The sequence below is a fragment of the Episyrphus balteatus genome, chromosome 3 (assembly GCF_945859705.1).
Source record: "Episyrphus balteatus chromosome 3, idEpiBalt1.1, whole genome shotgun sequence".
In the NCBI taxonomy this organism is placed as follows: Eukaryota; Metazoa; Arthropoda; class Insecta; order Diptera; family Syrphidae; genus Episyrphus; species Episyrphus balteatus.
Genome location: NC_079136.1, coordinates 17,806,738 through 17,827,679, shown reverse-complemented (window position 1 = coordinate 17,827,679; position 20,942 = coordinate 17,806,738). Strand labels below are relative to the sequence as shown.

Genomic DNA, 20,942 nt, shown 5'->3' with positions numbered 1-20,942 from the left:
CATTTTGTTTATTTTTAAATAAAAATCGAATTAAAATCCATATATGTATGTAAAACATTTTAATATTATTTAAAAAAAAACCTTTGGTGCCAGGGAACATTTTTTATTAGGTAGGTATGTTTTTCATTTTAATTTAAACACATATGAATCATCACTATTTTCATTCTTTTCATAAACATCATCTCTCAAATATAGGCGTTTCATACCAATGCCTTTTATTTGCAGAAGACTTCCAAACAAATTCTAAATTTATCAATTTATGAAAAACATAAAACTAAAAATAGCTAATAGCAAAGACATTTTAAATCAGTATAGCATAATTATCAGTTCATATCGACGCTATAAAGATTTGCTGAGATTTCAAGAATTTCCTTCCTACTCATCATCCAAATGCCCATTCAAATACAAGTCGTGAAAATTATACATATCCAAAAGAACTAAGTCAAAATTTAGGTTACTTGACATTTTGATGCAATTTTCTTTGCAAATAGCTAGTTTAACTAACTCTTAATGAAGACACTCTATGGTATGGTACAGCACTCTAGGTACCTATGTATGTATTATACACCTAACCTGTGCCTGTGATAGATGATATTTTTTTTAATTTAACTAGTCTAATAAATGTTGCGTTAAGTTAGTTTTTTTTTTTTTTATATGGACGACAAAAAGAAAAACACCAAATGATGATAATATCACAGACAAGGACGCAGGACCTTCAAAATTGAGGGTCGAAATTTCTAGAAACAGAAATTTCTAGACATTGAATTTTCCTCTTTCGTAATTTTTCAATCTCCTTTCTTTTATTTGTTACGAAAACAATAGGCAAAGAATATCAAACAAAAACAACAAGTATGACTGTGTGACTACCGGTGGTGGAATGTATTTCTTTATACGTAGGTAAAAGGAAAGAAAAAAGAATCTCACGATTCCCCTTCGTCATTCATAAACAAAAACATTGCGTGTGGTTCTCTGTTTTGATTTAACTTATTTCTACATTTTATGTTCATGCTTCAAATAAATACTCTTACAGCTCTAACTTTAAACAAAAAATAAAAAAGTGCGTAACCATTCTCTTAACTTGATATCTATACAATTCGAGGAGGAGAAATATCTACAATCTACTATACATACACTCCCTCATTTTGCTCTCTCTTAAATGTACTCTCTTTTCAATCTTCAATCCACAACCACTTCCATTATATTTCTACAAAATTCCACAAGCATCTAGATACAATTTCGAGAATATTCCCTTTTCGTGCAGAATCATATAAATACCCGTCTGCGTTCTCTTCGAAGTCATTATTGAAAAATATTTCAAAGAGTTGAAATCAAAAAGATTGAACGAAGTGTTGTTATAAACAAGTCGTTATTTAAACAAAAAAGAAAAACAAAGTCTAACAAAAGTTTCAAAGTTAAAACTAAAAAGTGATAAAATAGTTTACCTAACTGAAAAGTAATATTCAAAGTAAAAAGTTTAATATTATCAATTTGAACGTGATAACAGATAAATCTATAGAAAAAAACAAAAACAAGATGCCAGCAATCGGAATTGATTTGGGAACAACCTACTCCTGTGTTGGAGTCTTCCAACATGGCAAGGTAGAAATTATTGCCAACGACCAAGGCAACCGCACAACACCCAGCTATGTGGCATTCACAGACTCTGAGCGTCTGATAGGTGATGCCGCCAAGAACCAGGTTGCCATGAATCCCAAAAACACAGTGTTTGATGCAAAGAGGTTGATTGGACGCAAATATGATGACCCGAAAATTCGAGAGGACATGAAGCACTGGCCATTCAAAGTAGTAAGCGATAATGGCAAACCCAAGATCGGAGTTGAATTCAAAGGAGAACACAAAAGATTTGCTCCTGAGGAGATAAGCTCGATGGTCTTGACGAAGATGAAGGAAACAGCCGAAGCCTACTTGGGTGAGACAGTGAGAGACGCAGTAATCACAGTTCCAGCATATTTCAATGACTCGCAGCGCCAAGCCACCAAAGACGCTGGAGCCATAGCTGGACTCAATGTTCTGAGAATCATCAATGAGCCAACTGCAGCAGCATTAGCCTATGGACTGGACAAAAATCTATCTGGTGAACGAAATGTCCTAATATTCGACTTGGGTGGTGGTACCTTTGATGTTTCCATATTAACAATCGATGAAGGTTCACTATTCGAAGTGAGGGCAACGGCTGGCGACACACACTTGGGAGGTGAGGACTTCGACAACCGTTTGGTCACTCATCTGGCAGAGGAGTTCAAGCGCAAATACAAGAAAGACCTACGTTCCAATCCACGAGCTCTTCGACGTTTGAGAACAGCAGCTGAAAGAGCCAAACGAACATTGTCATCGAGCACGGAGGCTACCATCGAAATCGATGCCTTGTTTGAGGGAGTTGACTTTTACACCAGAGTGACAAGGGCTCGCTTCGAGGAGCTTTGCGCTGATCTCTTCCGTGCAACACTAGAACCAGTTGAGAAGGCATTGAATGACGCAAAAATGGACAAAAAGCAGATCCATGACATCGTCCTTGTAGGTGGTTCAACGAGAATTCCTAAAGTACAGAACCTTCTACAGTCGTTCTTCTGCGGCAAATCATTGAATCTGTCCATCAATCCAGATGAAGCAGTTGCCTATGGAGCAGCCGTCCAAGCAGCCATTCTTAGCGGTGACAAGAGTAGTCAAATCCAAGATGTTCTTCTCGTTGATGTAGCACCATTGTCACTTGGTATCGAAACAGCTGGAGGAGTTATGGCAAAGATTATTGAACGAAACTGCAGGATTCCCTGCAAGCAGACTCAAACATTCTCCACATATGCCGACAACCAGCCAGGTGTTACCATCAAAGTATTTGAAGGTGAGCGTGTTATGACGAAAGATAACAACATACTGGGCACATTCGATCTCTCGGGCATTCCGCCAGCACCTAGAGGTACACCACAGATCGAAGTCACATTCGACATGGATGCAAACGGAATCTTGAACGTGTCGGCCAAGGAAACCGGAACAGGCAATACCAAGAATATAACTATCAAGAACGACAAGGGTCGCCTGTCTCAAGCCGAAATCGACAGAATGGTCAACGAGGCCGAAAGGTTCCAAGAGGAAGACGAAAAACAACGACAGAAGATCGCAGCTCGCAACACTCTTGAAAGTTATGTGTTTGGACTGAAGCAAGCCTTGGACCAAGCTGGAGACAAAATAAGTCGGCAAGAAAAGCAAACTGCCCGAGATGCTTGTGAGGAGACCATCAAATGGTTGGATGCCAATACACTAGCCGACAAAGAAGAATACGAAGACAAAATGAAGAGCATATCGAGTATCTGCAGTCCAATTATGACAAAGATACACAGCGGAGGAGCAAGTGGTCCACAAGGTTGTGGTCAGCAATCTGGAGGCTTTGGTGGTCACACTGGACCCACAGTCGAAGAAGTAGATTAATTCAAAAAATCCTAGTCTAGTAAAAAAACTTAGATTAATTAAAAAATAAGTAGACTGATAAATAACATTTCCATTGTACAAAAACAAAAAATAATTTAAGTCTTCATTATGTAAATAAGTTAATTTAAGTTAAAATAAAGAAAAAAATCAAATTAATTTATTAAAAGAAATTCATTGTGTTTTACTTTAAAGATGTTTATTTTTTTGGGAAGTTTTTTCTGAAAATTTAAAAGAAAATGGGTCAAGAGTTTCATTTCTTGAAAATGAATGTTTTTCTGGGCTTTTGCAAATAAATTTTAAGCAAATGAAGAATGTACTCATCGATCATGTGAAATCCGATTATCACAAAGAAAAATATATTGTCGGTGAAATCCCATTTCATTATATAGTTTTGCAATATCATTCTTCTGAGAAATGTTTCCTACAATCAAACCACCATCCATAATTTTATAAAAAAGATATATTTTAAAAATAATCACTTTTTCAAAGTATTTTATGAAAATTACAAATGCGTTATTATGATTAATTATTATGACTACTCGAATTAACAAAAAATTTACGAACACCGATTTGGACATTCGACAGTTGTCCATTCGTCTGAACCATCGCAGCAATCACAGATGCCATCATTCACTCGACTACTAGGAATGAAGACATCTCTGCCCCTCCCAGTGATATGTCGCTTTTGGTATTTACAATAAAATCTTCCCAACTCACAGGCATTCGTGCTGGGTTCGTCGCTTCCATCCACGACACAATCGCAGAAATCATCGTTTACTTGAACAAAGGGAATTCCCTTGCTGCCATCTAAACATTGAAATTTCCCTTCAAAGTTCGGCTTGTAGGCATCAAAGTCAAAGAGTCTTATTCCACTGAAATGATTTACAATCTTAAGTGTGTTCAGAGAAACAAGTAGATGCTTGTAAAGACTCACCGTATAATTTTAATGGGTTCACTGTTGTTCTTCTCAGCGCTACTCAACTCGGCGGCGGCGTTATGTTGTTGTTCGGCAACAGTCTTTGAATTTCCTGGGTTTAGAACTATTATTTTATATTTACTATCTTTAAATTCTAAATTGCTTTCTATGCTAAATGGTGTACTTGATATTGGTAGCTGGTTAATTGATAAAACTTGATAGATGAAGAAAATGATTCCGAGGAGAAATATGCCGAGTAGAAGCATCTTTGATTTGTGTTTGTAAAAAGGTTTGTAGTAAATGTTCTCCTTTTTAACCCATGTTTTCTTCATAATTTTTTTAATTTGGCGTTGAGGAGAAAAAGAATCTTATTTTTTCGTTAATAATTGACGTGTTCTTTACTTGTTTATATACAAAAAGAAGAAACCCTTGTAAAAAGTTGAGGTTTATGTTTTTTTCGAAAACAGAGAAAGTGACGTATGACGTTTGTGTAATTTTTGACAGTTTAAAGGTTTGTTTGTTTTCATATGTCTAAACTCGTTCAATGAGGCTAATATTGTTTGTACAGAACAGAGAAATTTACATTTTTCATATTCATGGATAAATGTTACTATGCAGTTTCTATTTTTTTGAAGTGAAAACTTCTTTAGTATCGAAGTGATTTGAAACAAGATGAAACGAAAAAGTGACAGAAAAAATCAATTGATTAAAACATTTTTGTTTTAATAGATAGATAAATAAAATTTTTACTGTAGATAGGTAATTAGGTAAATAACTATAGATTTGCTAAAACTTCAATTAATTTCATATTCAAAATCCTGAGATAACGGTAAAAATATGTTTTTTTTTCTAAACTCGTTCAATTTTTTGACCTAGAGTAAATAAAAATTGTAATAAACTTTAATACGCTCGCTGATAATATTCCCTTTCATTTGATATATCACACATAACGGTACGTGCTCTACAAGTTACACAAACTTAAATTGAAAAACTTAAAAAATACCTCAAAACACATGTAGAAATAGACCAGCCACCAGTGTAGGAAGTACCGTAATCTCAGTTTGCAATTTCGACATGGTTAGCTTACAAAAATTCTTACTTTTTTGTAGGCATGGTAGAAATATGGTTGAAGTGACATATACAAGGTGAAATAATAAGCTTTCAGATGATATAAAATTTATCATAGGTTGTCATATAAAAAATGTGGATATAAAGGTGATGGAATATTATTATGTTGGTGGTGACGACCTTTTAGTATATGATATTATGTTATGAAACGGGCTTCAGGTCAAATGAAACAAATGTATTATTGTCACGACGTTTCGTTCATGTCTATGAACATCATCAGGTGATGGCAAAGGAATCTTTATTAACATTAATAAATAGGTTATAAATTTGTTTACATACATCAAACACAATAGTAAACTTACACTTGTTACATTTATATTGCACTTAAGTAAAAAAAAAAAAACAACAAAATCAATGATTAAAAATGAGCTGCATAAAGCAAGTCTCCACTTAACAAAGTAAAATTAACAAGTAACATGTCTAAGGAAATGCAAAATTAAAACAATTACAACAGATAGTACATATATTAAAAGCTTTTTGTTCCCTTCCCCTCCAATAGGTGTTTGTATTGAGGGCTGACATCTTCTATATCAGCTCGACGGTTCATGGTGTTGTCGGCATTGATGATATGCAAAGTTTCGATGATCATTCTTTTGTTATGGTGTTCTTCTCGTTGCAATACTTGTACACTCTCAAAGTTCGGAGAGTGATTATGTTGTATGCAATGTGATGCCAGTGCTGTCTTCTGCGGTGCGCTACTTTTTATATCGGACTTGTGTCCTGCCAGTCTATTTTTTAATTTTTGTTTTGTGGTTCCAATATAAATCTGGTTACATTCTTCGTCAGTGTTGCCGTTACAATTGATTTTGTAAATTAAATCCGAATGTTCCATTTTATCGATTTTTGTTTTTAAATTAGTATATAATTGTGCAGTTGTGTAGTTGGATTTCATTGCTATTTTATATTTCTCTTTATCAAAAAGCTGTGCTTTCTTAAACCTCTCTGTTATTTCTTTTATGTAGGTGAAGGATTTGTATATCTGTTTTTTTTTTCTTCTTTTGGTGTGTGTTGTTTCTGGTTTTCGTGTTGGTTTATTAAAGTGTTTATAATTTTTAGCGGGAATGCGTTATTTTGTAATATGTTTCGAATTTTATTTTTGTTATTTTTATGGTATTCCAAATCACTTATTGAGAGAACTCTCTTTATGAGATTTCTGGCTGTGTTAAAAATAATTTGTTTTGGATGTTTATAAAAAGTGATGGAATATAAAAAAGGTAGATTTTTTCGATTTTTTTTTTGTAAGAAAAATTATTTTTTAAGGTTTCACTTCTACCACGTGTGAATTGCACATATGTATGATTTTTTTGTTTTTCTACTGACAAATTGGCTTATATATATGCGGTCTAGATTTTTAGCCCGTTTCGACTTGGGCCAATGATATATGATTTCAATGAAATTTGTCAGGAATATGTAAACAAGTACATAAATGGCACAATTGGTCGCCACACATGGATTCCCGCTCAAACACAACGTCCTTAAGCCGACTCTTCAAGAGTCGATTTTTGTCGTGCGGCGAGATTTTCACAGGTATGTACCGATATTTTTGGTAAAAAATAACGGTACATACCTGTAGGCTTGTGTAGTTCGCGAACGAACTAGTTCAATGAACTAGTTCATCTTGGTGAACTAGTGAACTTAGTTCACTTACCTAGTTCAATTTAGTTAGCGAATAGCGAAAAAGATTTGTTTCAACAAACTAAACAGCAACCTAAAGCAGTCATAGGATATAGGAGAACGGCTCTTTTTTCAGTTATGGTTTTTGTTGAGATATTTCTGTAAACAATTCCCATTCACAAAAATAGTATTAAATATTTTTTCTGCGTCAAAACTAAATAGGTACATTAAACTCCACTCCATTAAATTTAAAGGCGCCATTTAAAACGGTGGGTTTTTGAGGTATTATTAATGCAAGATAGTCTACTTCATAAACAAAAAATACCAAGACTGGAAACTCGGCGGTCAACTGACGTTTGCCTACAAGCTGCGAGGTGTGGTGAATGTCGTGAACCTATCGTTGTGTTCGTGTCCGATGTGTGGTGAATGTCGTGAATCTATAAATGTGTGCGTGTTAACGTCATTTACCAACGTGGTGGCTTTCACATATATTCACAGACAACACTGTACACAAAAGGGTTTTGGGGGGAAAGACGTACGAAATTTTCCAGTCTTGGTATTTTTTGTTTATGGTCTACTTGCTAATTTAAAAAAAATAGCCATCTAATAACATAAAATATAAATGTAAAATTATAAATGCATTTATTTCCAATTAGAAAAAAAACTATCAATTTAAATGAACAGTAATAAAATCTTTATTCTTATTAATTAGAATATTATTTCTTGTTTTCCTTTTGTTATTCATATATTACTTGACAAATCCTCCTTCCTTCAACTTGGCAACAAGACTATCAACATCAGGAACAACCGAACCAGCTTGACGCACTGGTGGATCTTCCACAGAAATAATCTCAATCCTTGGAGAAGTATCCACTCCCAAATCTTTGGGAGTTGTCTTCTTAATTGGCTTCTTCTTGGCCTTCATGATATTAGGAAGTGTTGCATAGCGTGGAGTATTCAAACGCAAATCAGCGCTTAAAACTGCTGGAATTTTGGTCTTAATTGTCTCAAGACCACCGTCAATTTCACGACTAATTGTTAAACCTGCATCAGTCTTGTCGACCTTATTGCAAAAAGTCCCTTGTGGCCAATCCAAAACTGCGGCTGTCATTTGAGCAGTTTGATTGCTATCATCATCAATTGCTTGTTTCCCGAGAATTACCAACTCAGCTTTTTCGTCTTGAGCTAATTTGGCAAGAATTTTTGAGACATGAACTGGCTGCAAGAGTTCATAATCTTTGCCAGAGATTTCCACATGAATGCCACGATCGGCGCCCATTGCCAATGCTGTTCGAATGACTTCTTGAGATTGTGTTGGACCAACTGACACGGCAATTACTTCGGAAGCGAGTTTTTTCTCCTTCATTTTGACTGCCTCTTCGACGGCAATCTCGTCGAAGGGATTCATTGAGTGTTTGACACCTTCTGTTACAACGCCAGTTTTGTCTGGCTTGACGCGAACCTATATTAGAGCAAAATGTGATTACGCAAATTGTTGTAAAATAGAATAGAAAATTATTAATCTGATATAAATTTGCAACAGGTTTGTAAAAGAGATAAGGAATTTGGATTATGCTAACCTTGACAGCGTAGTCAATAACACGCTTTACACCAACTAATACTCGAGCCATGTTTTTTATTTAGTTGAAGTTTAAAAATAACTAAAAGAAAAATTATTTATTAAATTGAAAATTATTGAAATTTATTAAAGAAACTAACCAAAAGGTAAAGGAAGAAAAAATTAACTAGAGGAAATTTTGGTCCAAAGGTTATTTTTTGACAGATAAAAACATCGGACAGGTTGACAGGGCTGGCATTGAGGAGTGATAACAGAAAGAAGTGCGTTCCAGGTTGTAATAGAATTTTTGTTATCTTAACGAAAGTATGATTTACACGAGGAGTTATTTTGAATAACAACATCGAATCGCAAAACTGGTTGCAAAGTGCTTTCGTTGAAGTTTTTTTAAGGGCTTGTAGGACAATTATTTAAAACGAGGTTCTAACATTTGGTATCTTTTTAAAATTGGGGTCAAAACAATAGCGTTTTTGTATGAATACAAATTTCTAATCGGAAAGTTGACTTTCAGGTGTGGAATTTTTTGAAGTTTTACTTCTTTTGCGATGTTGGAGTATGAAAACTTACTTTTTGAAATAGAAATGTCAAAGGGATTGACAAGTAGCACCATTTTCCCAACTAACACAACAGGTTCTGTAAATTGAAATCTCGCAGGTACTACTTTTTATACAGCTTGTATTGAGCTTGCTTCAGAATTTAATTACTTATAGGACTTGTATTAAAGAGCTATACAAGCTCTTCCGAAACTATCTGTCAAATTTCAAAGCTTCGGTAGAGCTTCGGTAAAGCTTCGATTAAGATTCTTATAGAGGTTCAAAACTTGTATAACGTTCTCCTTTTTCCATGCCCAACAACCTTACTAAAGTTTAAAAGAAGTTGAAATGTAGCTTTTGTAATACCTTAACCGAAGCTGAAATGTTAGTTGGGATATGAAGGCTTGGTTACACCACCAGAGGGTACCAAACTGACACATCAACGTTCAGATGTGGAATTTTTTTCATACAATTACCCGTACCGCTTCCGCATATGTACCCTACGGTGTGGCCAAACCTTGAGTTTGAAAATAGCCGTTTTTTAATATCACTTGATCCATCATATAGATCATTAATTAAAATGTATTACAACAACTACATGAGATCTTGCTTTTCATCAGAATCACGAATAGTGATCTTGCTTTTCATCAGGATCACGAATCGTGATCTTGCAAGATCTCATGTAGTTGTTGTAATACATTTTAATTAATGATCTATATGGATCAAGTGATAATAAAAAACGGCTAATGTTCACTTTTATACTTTTTCACTTTTGGAGCCAATTAGCCGTTCCTCTTCTTAAGGCTTGGCCACACCGGAGGGTATGCGGTAGAGGTACGGGGTAGCGGTAACGATATTTGTATGAAAAAAATTCCACATCTGAACGTTGATATGTCAGTTTGGAATTTTTTTCATACAAGTACCGTTACCTCTACCCGTACCGCTACCGCATACCCAAGCCAAGCCTTTAAGGCTTGGCCACACCGAAGGGTACATGCGGTAGCGGTACGGGTAATTGTATGAAAAAAATTCCACATCTGAACGTTGATGTGTCAGTTTGAAATTTTTTTCATACAATTACCCGTACCGCTACCGCATGTACCCTCCGGTGTGGCCAAGCCTTTATTTTCTCAAACAATCCTTTTAATACATGTTGCTGCTTTTGTGTTTTCTACTGTACAAAGCTTGTTTGTGACCTGTTCACAATGGAGTGTTGAATGTGAATTTCCAATCTGATTTCGTGCAAATGATAAGTGGAAAACATCTCTTTTCAAATTTGTATGAGAAATTATGTCATTTCGAATATCACTTAGAAAATTTATTCGAAATTATCTTATTTTTGCCCTAGTTGAAACAGGCTATTAAAAAAAAAATATTCAACTAAAAAATTTTCCATTCCAAAAAATAAAACATCTATTGTGAATACTTTCTTTACATCACTCTCTATAACATCCCTGAAATCCAAGAATTTTTTTAGGTTCACAAAGCCAATATGGCGGGTGAGTGGCTTTTTTCTACCGAGTTCTTTTAATTTTTTCCAATTTATTCTTATTTCTAAATAATATTTACCATTATAGACCTATTTACCAAATATAATTGCACAAATTGTCAAGATGATATTACGGGTATATGGGTGCATTGTGCCGAATGTCCAGCTTTCGACCTTTGTCTGCAGGTGGGTCTTGCTATTAGTCCCTAGATTTTATTTTTTTTTTCTCCATTAATGTTCATATATCTATGTGACGTCACAAGCATTACTCATGACATCACAATTTTTCTTCTTGTTTATGTTTTGTTTATTTACATATTACTTATTTACTATTCCTAGTGTTTTGCAACTGGTGCAGAAATTGGTAATCATAAAAAAAATCATGCCTACCAATTCATGGACACTGGCACAGCAATCTTGTCGATATTCCGCGGCAAAGGTTCGTGGTCAGCTCGAGAAGAGCTGCGCCTCCTCGATGCCATTGAAAAATATGGCTTTGGCAATTGGGAGGGCATCAGCAAACACATTGAAACAAAGAGTGCTGAAGATTCCAAAGAGGAATATGTAAATAAGTATATAAATGGCACAATTGGTCGCCACACATGGATTCCCGCCCAATCGCAACGTCCTCAGTTGGTCGATCACACGACCGAGGATACTGGGCCGTTGGGTAGTAGCGCGATGCAAAAATTACCCGCACTCGATATAACACCCGAAGAATCGGCACAACTCGGTTATATGGTTAATCGAGATGGATTTGAGCGGGAATACGATCCAACTGCCGAACAGTTGATATCGTCGTTGGCTTTGAACATCGACGATACGGAGCCAGATTATTTGCTGAAATTGGCTCATGTTGATATGTATACGAGACGATTGCGTGAGAGGGTGAGAAGAAAACGAATCGTGCGGGACTATCAATTGGTAGCGAATTATTTTCGGCATAAAAATGAAAAGGTTCCGAGAGTTAGTAAAGACCAAAGAGAGTTTCGTGATCGATTTAGGGTGTTTGCTCAGTTTTATTCATCGAATGAGTATGAGCGATTGCTGGCTGCAATGGAGAGAGAGAAGGAGTTGAGAATTCGATTGTCGGAATTGAGTCGATATCGATGGAATGGGTTGACAAAAATTGACGAATGTCGACATTTTGAGCAACATGCTGCTATTGCTCAGAATCGTAATTTTGGTCCTTATGGACATGGGAAGACTGTAAGTATCTATTTTGAAATATATTTTTATTTGTATTTATGTTTGATGCTAGTTAGTATACATGTTCAATTTTTCGTGTTCTGCTTTGCTGGAGTTAGATTCATTTTGTAAGAGAGCGTTTACTAGATAAATATTGCAGCTAGTCTAGCTTTGTTTTAATTAACGCGCACTCAAGGGTTATGACTACCTTTTGTATGTTAAATCTTAACACAGTGCGAGCGTTTAGGAAACAGAAATAGGATTAAGCAGGAGATAAGGATGTACATTGGTCTTAAATGTTTGGATATTGAAATGGGAAGGAAAAATAGTTACACTAAAAAAAGAATCCCTATACTTCACGGTACTTCCAAAGTTTGGCTCAAGGATATAACGATGGGCATAACTTGCGTTGCGGGTATTACGGGAAAACTGTTTAAAGGGATTCATGCATCTGACTAATTCACAAAAATAGCTGTAAAACAATGAAAGGCCAGAAACATTTCGAAGATGTTCTAAAGAAACGAAAGTTTCCGAGAATGACTTATCACCTATCAGTTTTAATTGTCTGTTCTGGACTGTATCTAAAAGAGCTTGTGATGTCTTTGGTGCTCCTGACCGGATATGACAGTTGTACTCTAGGTTGGGCCTTATATACGTGTGTATCACCCACGGTTTGTTTTTATTATATAATTTGAAAAGATTTTGCCTTCATAACTCCCATATTTAATAATTCCAGAAGTGAGTTTTGAAGGTTCATCTAATATCAAGCCTAGAGATATGCAATCGGGTAATTTGTTTTCGCAAAAGATCGAGAGGTCGAAGCGAAGTACGCTGTTGCTACTAATTACGTATCCAACGAAGGAGAGTCCCACCAAGGCACTTCCAACAAATGACTGTATACTATACCTATACTATACAGTAGTCCGGTCAATTTAGACATCCGAGGTTACATTAATTCCCAGCAAGCTGAAAATTGGTAGGATTGTTGGAAACACCATCATAAATTAAATCTAAAAAGTCCTCATCGATCCGAGGTGTGGAAAAAAATTTACGGGGGGTCAAAGGTCACAAAAACTGGTTTTTCACGATTTTCAGCAAAACGGTAAGTCTTATCAAAAAAATTTCAATGCAAGAATTGTAGACCAGATTATTATATATAAAAAGTGTCATGACACTTTTTTTCCTAAGACCCACCGTTTCTTAGGTATAACGATTCAAAAAATTGAAGTTGAGTCGAAATCGTCATAATCAGGCCTATTCTGAAAAAAATCTCCCAACTGAAAAGTTCCTAAAATTTCATTATTTTTTAGCTTGGATTTCGTTCTTCAATGGTTTTTCCGATAGGGGCCCTTCTCCCGAAACCATTTCCTTGAGAATTTTTGTTTAGAATAGGTCTGAATATATACAGGGTGTACGATAGAGAATGGACAGCCCTAAAACGGTTGATAGCTGCACTTATGACTGTTCTAAAAACAGATAGAAAAAAGTTCTATCGCAACCAGTTCATAAAATATTGGCTTTTTTTCGTTCAGTGTATTTTAAATTTTATCATCTTATGTTTTCGTTCACTACAACCACGAATGAATGAATTTTATTTATTTCTTTTTTTTTATCATTTTCTACAATAATTGTATGAGTACATAAACGCTTTAAAAACTGCATTGCTATTGCACATTTTCGTAAAAAAAATTTTGAAATCTATTTTTTGATGCAAAATGTAAAAAAAGTATTTTATGAAAAATTTTAAACACCTGTGGTATAAAATAAATCCATAGAAACCTAGGTGGCCAACTTTCTTAAAAATATTCCCCTTAAAAGAGAATGTTTTTAAGAAAGTTGGCCACCTAGGTTTCTATGGATTTATTTTATACCACAGGTGTTTAAAATTTTTCATAAAATACTTTTTTACTTGCTCTATAGGGCAAGTATTGGTTTCGTGTCGAAAAAAAAAATTGAGGTTTTAATCAAAACCAACATTACGATGATGGAGAATTCCGAAAAAGTGGGTCTCGCAATTCCGTCCGTGCGTCTGTACGTCTGTGCGTCTGTGCGGTTGTGCGTCCATCTGTACACATTTCCACAGCCTAAACGGGTGGATGGATTTTCTTAAAATTTGGTACAGATGATTTTTATGGAATTCTGAAAGTTGGTTTTTTTTTTGTTTTTTTATATCTCGTTTAGAACGTATACCTCCCATACAAAAAAATACGATATTACGAATTTCTCGAAAACGGCTCTAACGATTTTGATTAAACTTTGTATACGTAATATTTAAAGCAGTGGCAATAAAACTGCATTTTTATTTTTTCTCAAAAAAGTCAAATAACAAAAAAAAATTTTTTTATTTAACATAATTTTGCCCTAAATGGCGGCTCTTTCCCAATATCAATTTTTTTTTTACTTGCTCTATAGGGCAAGTATTGGTTTCGTGTCGAAAAAAAAATTTGAGGTTTTAATCAAAACCAACATTACGATGATGGAGAATTTCAAAAAAGTGGGTCTCGCAATTCTGTCCGTGCGTCTGTACGTCTGTGCGTCTGTGCGGTTGTGCGTCCATCTGTACACATTTCCACAGCCTAAACGGGTGAACGGATTTTCTTCAAATTTGGTACAGATGATTTTTATAGAATTCTGAAAGTTGGTTTTTTTTTGTTTTTTTATATCTCGTTTAGAACGTAAACCTCCCATACAAAAAAATACGATATTGCGAATTTCTCGAAAACGGCTCTAACGATTTTGATTAAACTTTGTATACTTAATATTTAAAGCAGTGGCAATAAAACTGCATTTTTATTTTTTCTCAAAAAAGTCAAATAACAAAAAAAAATTTTTTTCATGCCCTAAATGTCGGCTCTTCCTCAATATCAATTTTTTTTTTTTAAATTTAGAGCCAGCTTTTAAAATCTACAAGTAGACTAACATAAAAGTGCTTTGAACTGCAAGAGCAAGTACGTGCGACCCCAGTCGTGCATTTTATTTACATTTTGCATCAAAAAATAGATTTCAAAATTTTTTTTACGAAAATGTGCAATAGCAATGCAGTTTTTGAAGCGTTTATGTACTCATACAATTATTGTAGAAAATGATAAAAAAAAAAGAAAAAAATAAAATTCATTCATTCGTGGTTGTAGTGAACGAAAACATAAGATGATAAAATTTAAAATACACTGAACGAAAAAAAGCCAATATTTTATGAACTGGTTGCGATAGAACTTTTTTCTATCTGTTTTTAGAACAGTCATAAGTGCAGCTATCAACCGTTTTAGGGCTGTCCATTCTCTATCGTACACCCTGTATATATTCAGACCTATTCTAAACAAAAATTCTCAAGGAAATGGTTTCGGGAGAAGGGCCCCTATCGGAAAAATGGTGAAAATTTCAATTTTTTTTTGCTTTCCCCATATTCTTAACCATTGAAGAACGAAATCCAAGCTAAAAAATAATGAAATTTTAGGAACTTTTCAGTTGGGAGATTTTTTTCAGAACAGGCCTGATTATGACGATTTCGACTCAACTTCAATTTTTTGAATCGTTATACCTAAGAAACGGTGGGTCTTAGGAAAAAAAGTGTCATGACACTTTTTATATATAATAATCTGGTCTACAATTCTTGCATTGAAATTTTTTTGATAAGACATACCGTTTTGCTGAAAATCGTGAAAAACCAGTTTTTGTGACCTTTGTGACCCCCCGTAAATTTTTTTCCACACCTCGGATCGATGAGGACTTTTTAGATTTAATTTATAATGGTGTTTCCAACAATCCTACCAATTTTCAGCTTGCTGGGAATTAATGTAACCTCACCCCCTTATTTTAGTCTAATTTGACCGGACTACAGTGTATTAGAAGAATTCAGTTTTAGAATCAACGGTAGCGTCCAGTAAGGCCGAACTGCTCAGTGAACACTTTATTTAGTTTTTTTTAGTTTTTAAATTCATGTATTTCTTATAATGTATTTAGATGCAGCAACTTCAATGAGCTTACAAAAATATAATAATTAAGAAATATAGTAATGGGATTCTATGTTAGAATATAAATAGTATAATTTTTTTGTAAAATAACCTCAGCTACAATTTTGTAGAACATAATTTTTGTCTCAAACCTATACATACCGTTTAAAAAAAAAATGTTGTGACCTTTGACCCTTTATAATGGGACTAGCGGACAGAGAAAACTTCAGGACTTTTCACAGATTGTAAACTACCCTAACACCAAGCTGTATACCAAAAATCAGCCTGTTCCAATTTTGTTCATTTCTTTGACAATTTTTCGTCTATTCTTACTGGGCTATTATTTAAGTTTTGAAAACAATAATTTCAATGAAAATTTATAGAGAAAATATGTATATAGAGAAGTAGTTTATATGCAAGTAGTTTATATTCAATTTAAATTACTTTATCTAACAAAAGACATTTTTTTATAAATAAATACCGTTTAAATTCTAGATAAACCAAAGATAAATTAAAATTTTGAAAAAAATTTCATACCATTTTTGGATATTTTTTTTCATTTTTTTTTTAAATTTTTTTATTTTTCTTTGGTTTATTTAAAGATCAAATAATTTGATTTTTTTCATAAAAAAATTAGAAGTAATTAATGTACAGCTACAAAAATGTGGTGTTTTATTTCATCTCAAAAGTCCAAACCCTCAGAACAGAAAAACTGTTTGATGAATAAATCTGTAACTTTGCAGATAATTTTAGGGTATATTAATATTATTTATATTTCTTCATTTCAAAAAAAGTTACACAAAAGGTTTACAAAGATTTTATGGACATGGCATATACCGCCGTCTGCCAGATATTTCAAGGTATATTAAGCTTCAATAATTAAGCCTCACTTTAATCTTATCACCCAGTTATAAAACAGGGGTACATTTTCTAAAAAAACCGTAAAAAGGCCTTTTTTTATAGTTTTTCTAAATTAAAAATAATAATTTTAACTATATGCCTGCAAGACCTAAGGTCTTTTAAATGCATACTGCATCTCAAATATAAGAAAACAATTTTTTAACAATGTTAACTTAATTTCTTTGTAGAGAATTAAATGAAGTTTTAATATGTATCCATGAATTTTTTGTAAAGTGATCCGTTGTTGAGGTATTGATAGTCAAAATCAAGAATATGGTTTATGGTTTTTGGTTTGATGCAGTTAAAAAAAAAATGGAAGAAGTTTGAAATAAAAAGAATCTTGAAGCTAAATAAATAGCCTTTCTAAAAATAATAATCATCATAATCAGAAAAAATGTTTCCACTTTTTTAAGAGAAAAATAAAAAGTTTTGGTTTTGAACAGTTCCAAAATTTAGCTATTTTACCTTTCGAAATAAAATATTTAATACTAAAATTGACATGATCTTTGTTTTGTCATAATACGATCATTTTTTACTGAAATCGAAAATCACCAAAAAAAATCACGAATTTTGTGTTCCTTTAATGTTTGGGCTAGTGTAGTACCTAATTACATATAATCAAGTATTGTAAAACAAATGAATCGCTCTTATTAAGCAAAGCATTTTATCTTATCGTTATCAATGTATAATATTTTCTTCGATCACGTTTCTTAAATCTCAAACATTTTAAATCTCACAAAAATTTTTTTCAATACAAAATATCTGAAGTCCTAGTGAAGTCTAGGAAATGTGATCTGGAAAACGTATTAATAGAAAATATTATTTAAAAAAAAATATAAATAAATAAATAAAAAAATATCTGATAATACACGAAAAGTTGAATATCGTGTCATTCACTTTTTAAAAAAAGTAGAAAATAAAAGACATAAACGAATTAACGGTTCTGCTTATTGCACTTTGATTAAATTTGAATCTCTTTTTTTTTTCTTATATTTTCCTACATTTTCATTGCTATGCTTTGCGATATTCAGCTTACGTGTATAATCGGATCAAATGGTGAACGTATGAATGGATGTATAAGACAATGTTTAACAGGACAATCACAACACTGGAAATCGGCACGGATCGTCCTTGCACTCTCCACACAACAAAAAAATAACGTACGTTAATAATATTTTATTTTTTTTATAAATTTCTATTTTAACTCCATATATTTTTGTTTGGTTTTAATTAAAATAGAGAACACACAAGCGCAGGCGAAATAAACTCAAGTTCCACAGGAAAAAACACCACGCACCACACCGCAGACCCGACTTACTCCGACGCATTATCGCACAACAAAAGCTACTTGGATAGCTGTCGGGGATCGTCGGGTCATACGATGAGCAATCAGTCGAATATGACGCCGACCAACAACAACAACAGCAGCAACAATCAAAGTGCGAACCACAGCAGTCAGACTTACAATCAAACAGGACGAAGCGCACACGAAAAGCAGCAGCAAGTGGCAACTGCCGAACACACAACAACAAAAAGTCAGCAGCCCTCGCAACAGCAACAACATCAGCCAATGAGCAATATTCTCAAAAGCCAACTGGACGAACTGAAACAGTTACCTCATCCACTGGGCCAGAACATGCTCTCCTCGAATGAGATACAATTGTGTAATATCTTAAACCTCCCTCCAACACATTATTTATCATTGAAAACGATCCTCTTGAGTGGTGCACCGGTATCCTCGAATCTCTCGCCCATTGAAAATTCGATAAGAAGGTATCTTATCAAAGCTGGGTGGTTGAGTCATTAAAACGATAGATTTCCGTATTTTTTCTTTCATTCTTTGAACTGATTTATTCATTTAATGCGGATTACTTTTATTTTTAATTAGAATGTAAATTATTTTATTGTTAATCGGCGAGCTGAGATACCTAACGTTCTTTTTTTTAGATTTTTTTAAATTGTTTTCTTTTAAATTAGATATTTTTTTATCAAGTGACTTTTTGTAATTTCTTATTCCTCATCTTAAATTCAGATACACATTATATTCAATTTTTAAATTCACTTACCCGTTTAACGTTAAATATCTTAAAGCATTTTTCTTTCATTCATTACACTTGTATCAAGTTAAGATTATTAAAAAAAAAACTCGCCGATCTCTTATCACTTATTTAAACTTTATTAAATAAACAGTATAATATTAGGCTAGTAGTAAAATTTAATATTTAAAAATTTATCAATATACAAACATACATGAAAATTCTATTTAAATAAAAAAAAAAGAAACAAAGCAAACATACGAAACAAGTATATAATTATTAGAAATAGATTATTATTATTATTATAAAATATTTTCGCTTCTTCTTTGAGTTTCCTATGTTTTTGTTTTTCTTAAGAAAAAAAAAAACTAATATTATTAATTATTATTATTGTGCTTTTAGCTTACTACTTATATAATATAATAAACTATGTTGGCGCAAATTAGAGTATTCATAAATTTTAAATTTCAAACATGTAAATAATAACAAAAAACAAAAACTAAGACAAAATAAAATTATAAGTAAAAAAGAATTATTACATTTTTTAGTTTAATCGTCAGATGTCAATTCCAATGGTATGGTATGGTGCAGTCTGACCAGGGGCCCGTTCCGCTTTTGAATTGGTACTCTGTAAAACCTCCGAAATGGAAAAAATAGTACTGAATACTTATACTAGGTCCATTTAATGAATAAAATCTAGAACAGAACAGGAGTCGTATCACGGCACACGATTACGATCATACGTTAACGTTTTGACTATTGCTCTCTCTATTTAATCAGTAGAAAAAGATAGGGACACATAGCAACCATACGTTAACGAACGTATTCCGTAGTTCGACCCCAGATTAGAACAGCACAAATACGTAAAAACTGTCAGAACAAAAGAGATCAGAAAAGTACAACTTCAAGTTTTATAGGTTTGCCTATAATTGCCCTTCAATTTTGATACTTTAATAAAAAAATACTGTTTGTAATGATTTTTTATTCAAATAAATTAAAATTAATTAGCATATTTGTTCACATTATAAATTTTTTCTTCATTATCATATGATTCTAAAGAAATTCCATTTTTTTATTCATTATTTATCATATTTTTTTTTTAATGAAACAAAACTGCTGTGCTGGACACTCACTCATTTGCTCGACCTCGAAAGTAGTGCAGAAAAACTTGAACTAAACTCAGCTGAAAAATTTCATGGAAGGAATAAAAAATGACAGATTGTAGAACAGTGTGGGGAAAAGTTTTCTTTCATGGAACACACAAACCTTTACTTTTTGGATCTTGAGATTTGGTTGCAGAAAATAATAAATAACGGATTAAATGGAATATTTTTAAACTTTTGTAAGTTGGCATTCCACATTTGATACACATTTCCTGGCGTCATGGACTCTCAAATTTGTATCAAATCCGTATGCAAACCCGCGAATTCCACTAACATACCTATTATAATTTTTTTTGGTTAATTTTTATTTAAGGGTTTCCTGTGAATAAATTTAATTTGCTCAATTTGTTAGCATAACTAATGTCGAATTCCTTTCAACCAGTTGCAGTCGCTACTAAAGTCGATACTTTTTGGCTGTTTATGAAATTAAAAAAGGTATCGATCTCTTTTTGTGAATGTATTTGTATCCGTGCCTTATGAAAAACAAAAAAATATACACAACTTCATAGTAAGAACAAAACGACGTAGTTTGTTTATTTTGTTCCCTAAAATTATTTATACTGCACAAATAAACAAAAAATGGCTCTGGTTCTTTATTTCTCTACAAAATTTTAGTTTGGTTTGACGTTTTGCAATTCTCAAATTTATAGTGTGAAAATCTGTTTAAATCCGTCTCTAAAAAGTGATCTAAAAAGGATCGATTCTTCTTAAGGAAAAGCGAATGCAGATCGAGTTTTTGGTTGTTTGGAATTCGACATCAGATTGTGTTGCAAAAAATAACATTTTGAGATATTCAGCCTTATCTTGAGTTTCATGTGGAATGTTTTCTGCCCGGAATTTTAAAAGCCATCAGTTTCACACAAAGAGAATTTACATTTTCGCCTAAACTAGTTTTAGTGAGAAAAGAGCTGTCGAATACCTCGCAAATTACCTAAAAAAAATTGAAAATGCAGGGATATGTCCGAACGTGAACTACTTTCGCCCGAGACTCACAATAGGGGAAAA

General features: G+C 33.4%; 4 protein-coding genes across 7 annotated transcripts; 2 read left to right on the top strand and 2 right to left on the bottom strand.

The window, feature by feature from the left end:
- Window positions 1-1,278: 1,278 nt before the first annotated feature.
- On the top strand, window positions 1,279-3,528 carry LOC129913971 (major heat shock 70 kDa protein Ba-like). The gene has a single exon (XM_055992987.1). The coding sequence runs from the start codon at window positions 1,534-1,536 to the stop codon at window positions 3,442-3,444; it is 1,911 nt and encodes a 636-aa protein (XP_055848962.1). The 5' UTR covers window positions 1,279-1,533; the 3' UTR covers window positions 3,445-3,528.
- Window positions 3,529-3,886: 358 nt separating this feature from the next.
- LOC129914418 (uncharacterized) lies at window positions 3,887-4,832 on the bottom strand. Of its 3 annotated transcripts, none has more exons than XM_055993669.1 (3): window positions 4,545-4,832; window positions 4,379-4,472; window positions 3,887-4,316 (listed from the first exon to the last, which is right to left on the bottom strand). In XM_055993669.1, exons 1-3 carry the CDS (start codon window positions 4,690-4,692, stop codon window positions 4,001-4,003), a joined length of 558 nt encoding a protein of 185 aa, XP_055849644.1. In that variant the 5' UTR covers window positions 4,693-4,832; the 3' UTR covers window positions 3,887-4,000. The 3 variants fall into 3 exon arrangements, with proteins under 3 accessions (XP_055849644.1, XP_055849643.1, XP_055849642.1); XM_055993668.1 differs by having other exon boundaries at window positions 4,379-4,484; window positions 4,545-4,831; XM_055993667.1 differs by having other exon boundaries at window positions 4,379-4,832.
- Window positions 4,833-7,773: 2,941 nt separating this feature from the next.
- LOC129914112 (electron transfer flavoprotein subunit beta) lies at window positions 7,774-8,938 on the bottom strand. The gene is made up of 3 exons (XM_055993179.1): window positions 8,822-8,938; window positions 8,683-8,763; window positions 7,774-8,564 (listed from the first exon to the last, which is right to left on the bottom strand). Exons 2-3 carry the CDS (start codon window positions 8,731-8,733, stop codon window positions 7,851-7,853), a joined length of 765 nt encoding a protein of 254 aa, XP_055849154.1. The 5' UTR covers window positions 8,734-8,763; window positions 8,822-8,938; the 3' UTR covers window positions 7,774-7,850.
- Window positions 8,939-10,633: 1,695 nt separating this feature from the next.
- LOC129914582 (transcriptional adapter 2B) lies at window positions 10,634-19,041 on the top strand. 2 transcript variants are annotated; one of them, XM_055993903.1, is made up of 5 exons: window positions 10,634-10,710; window positions 10,789-10,886; window positions 11,040-11,909; window positions 17,834-17,898; window positions 17,978-19,041. In XM_055993903.1, the coding sequence occupies exons 1-5, from the start codon at window positions 10,704-10,706 to the stop codon at window positions 18,543-18,545; spliced, it is 1,608 nt and encodes a 535-aa protein (XP_055849878.1). In that variant the 5' UTR covers window positions 10,634-10,703; the 3' UTR covers window positions 18,546-19,041. The 2 variants fall into 2 exon arrangements, with proteins under 2 accessions (XP_055849878.1, XP_055849879.1); XM_055993904.1 differs by having other exon boundaries at window positions 17,770-17,898; window positions 17,978-18,422.
- Window positions 19,042-20,942: the final 1,901 nt, after the last annotated feature.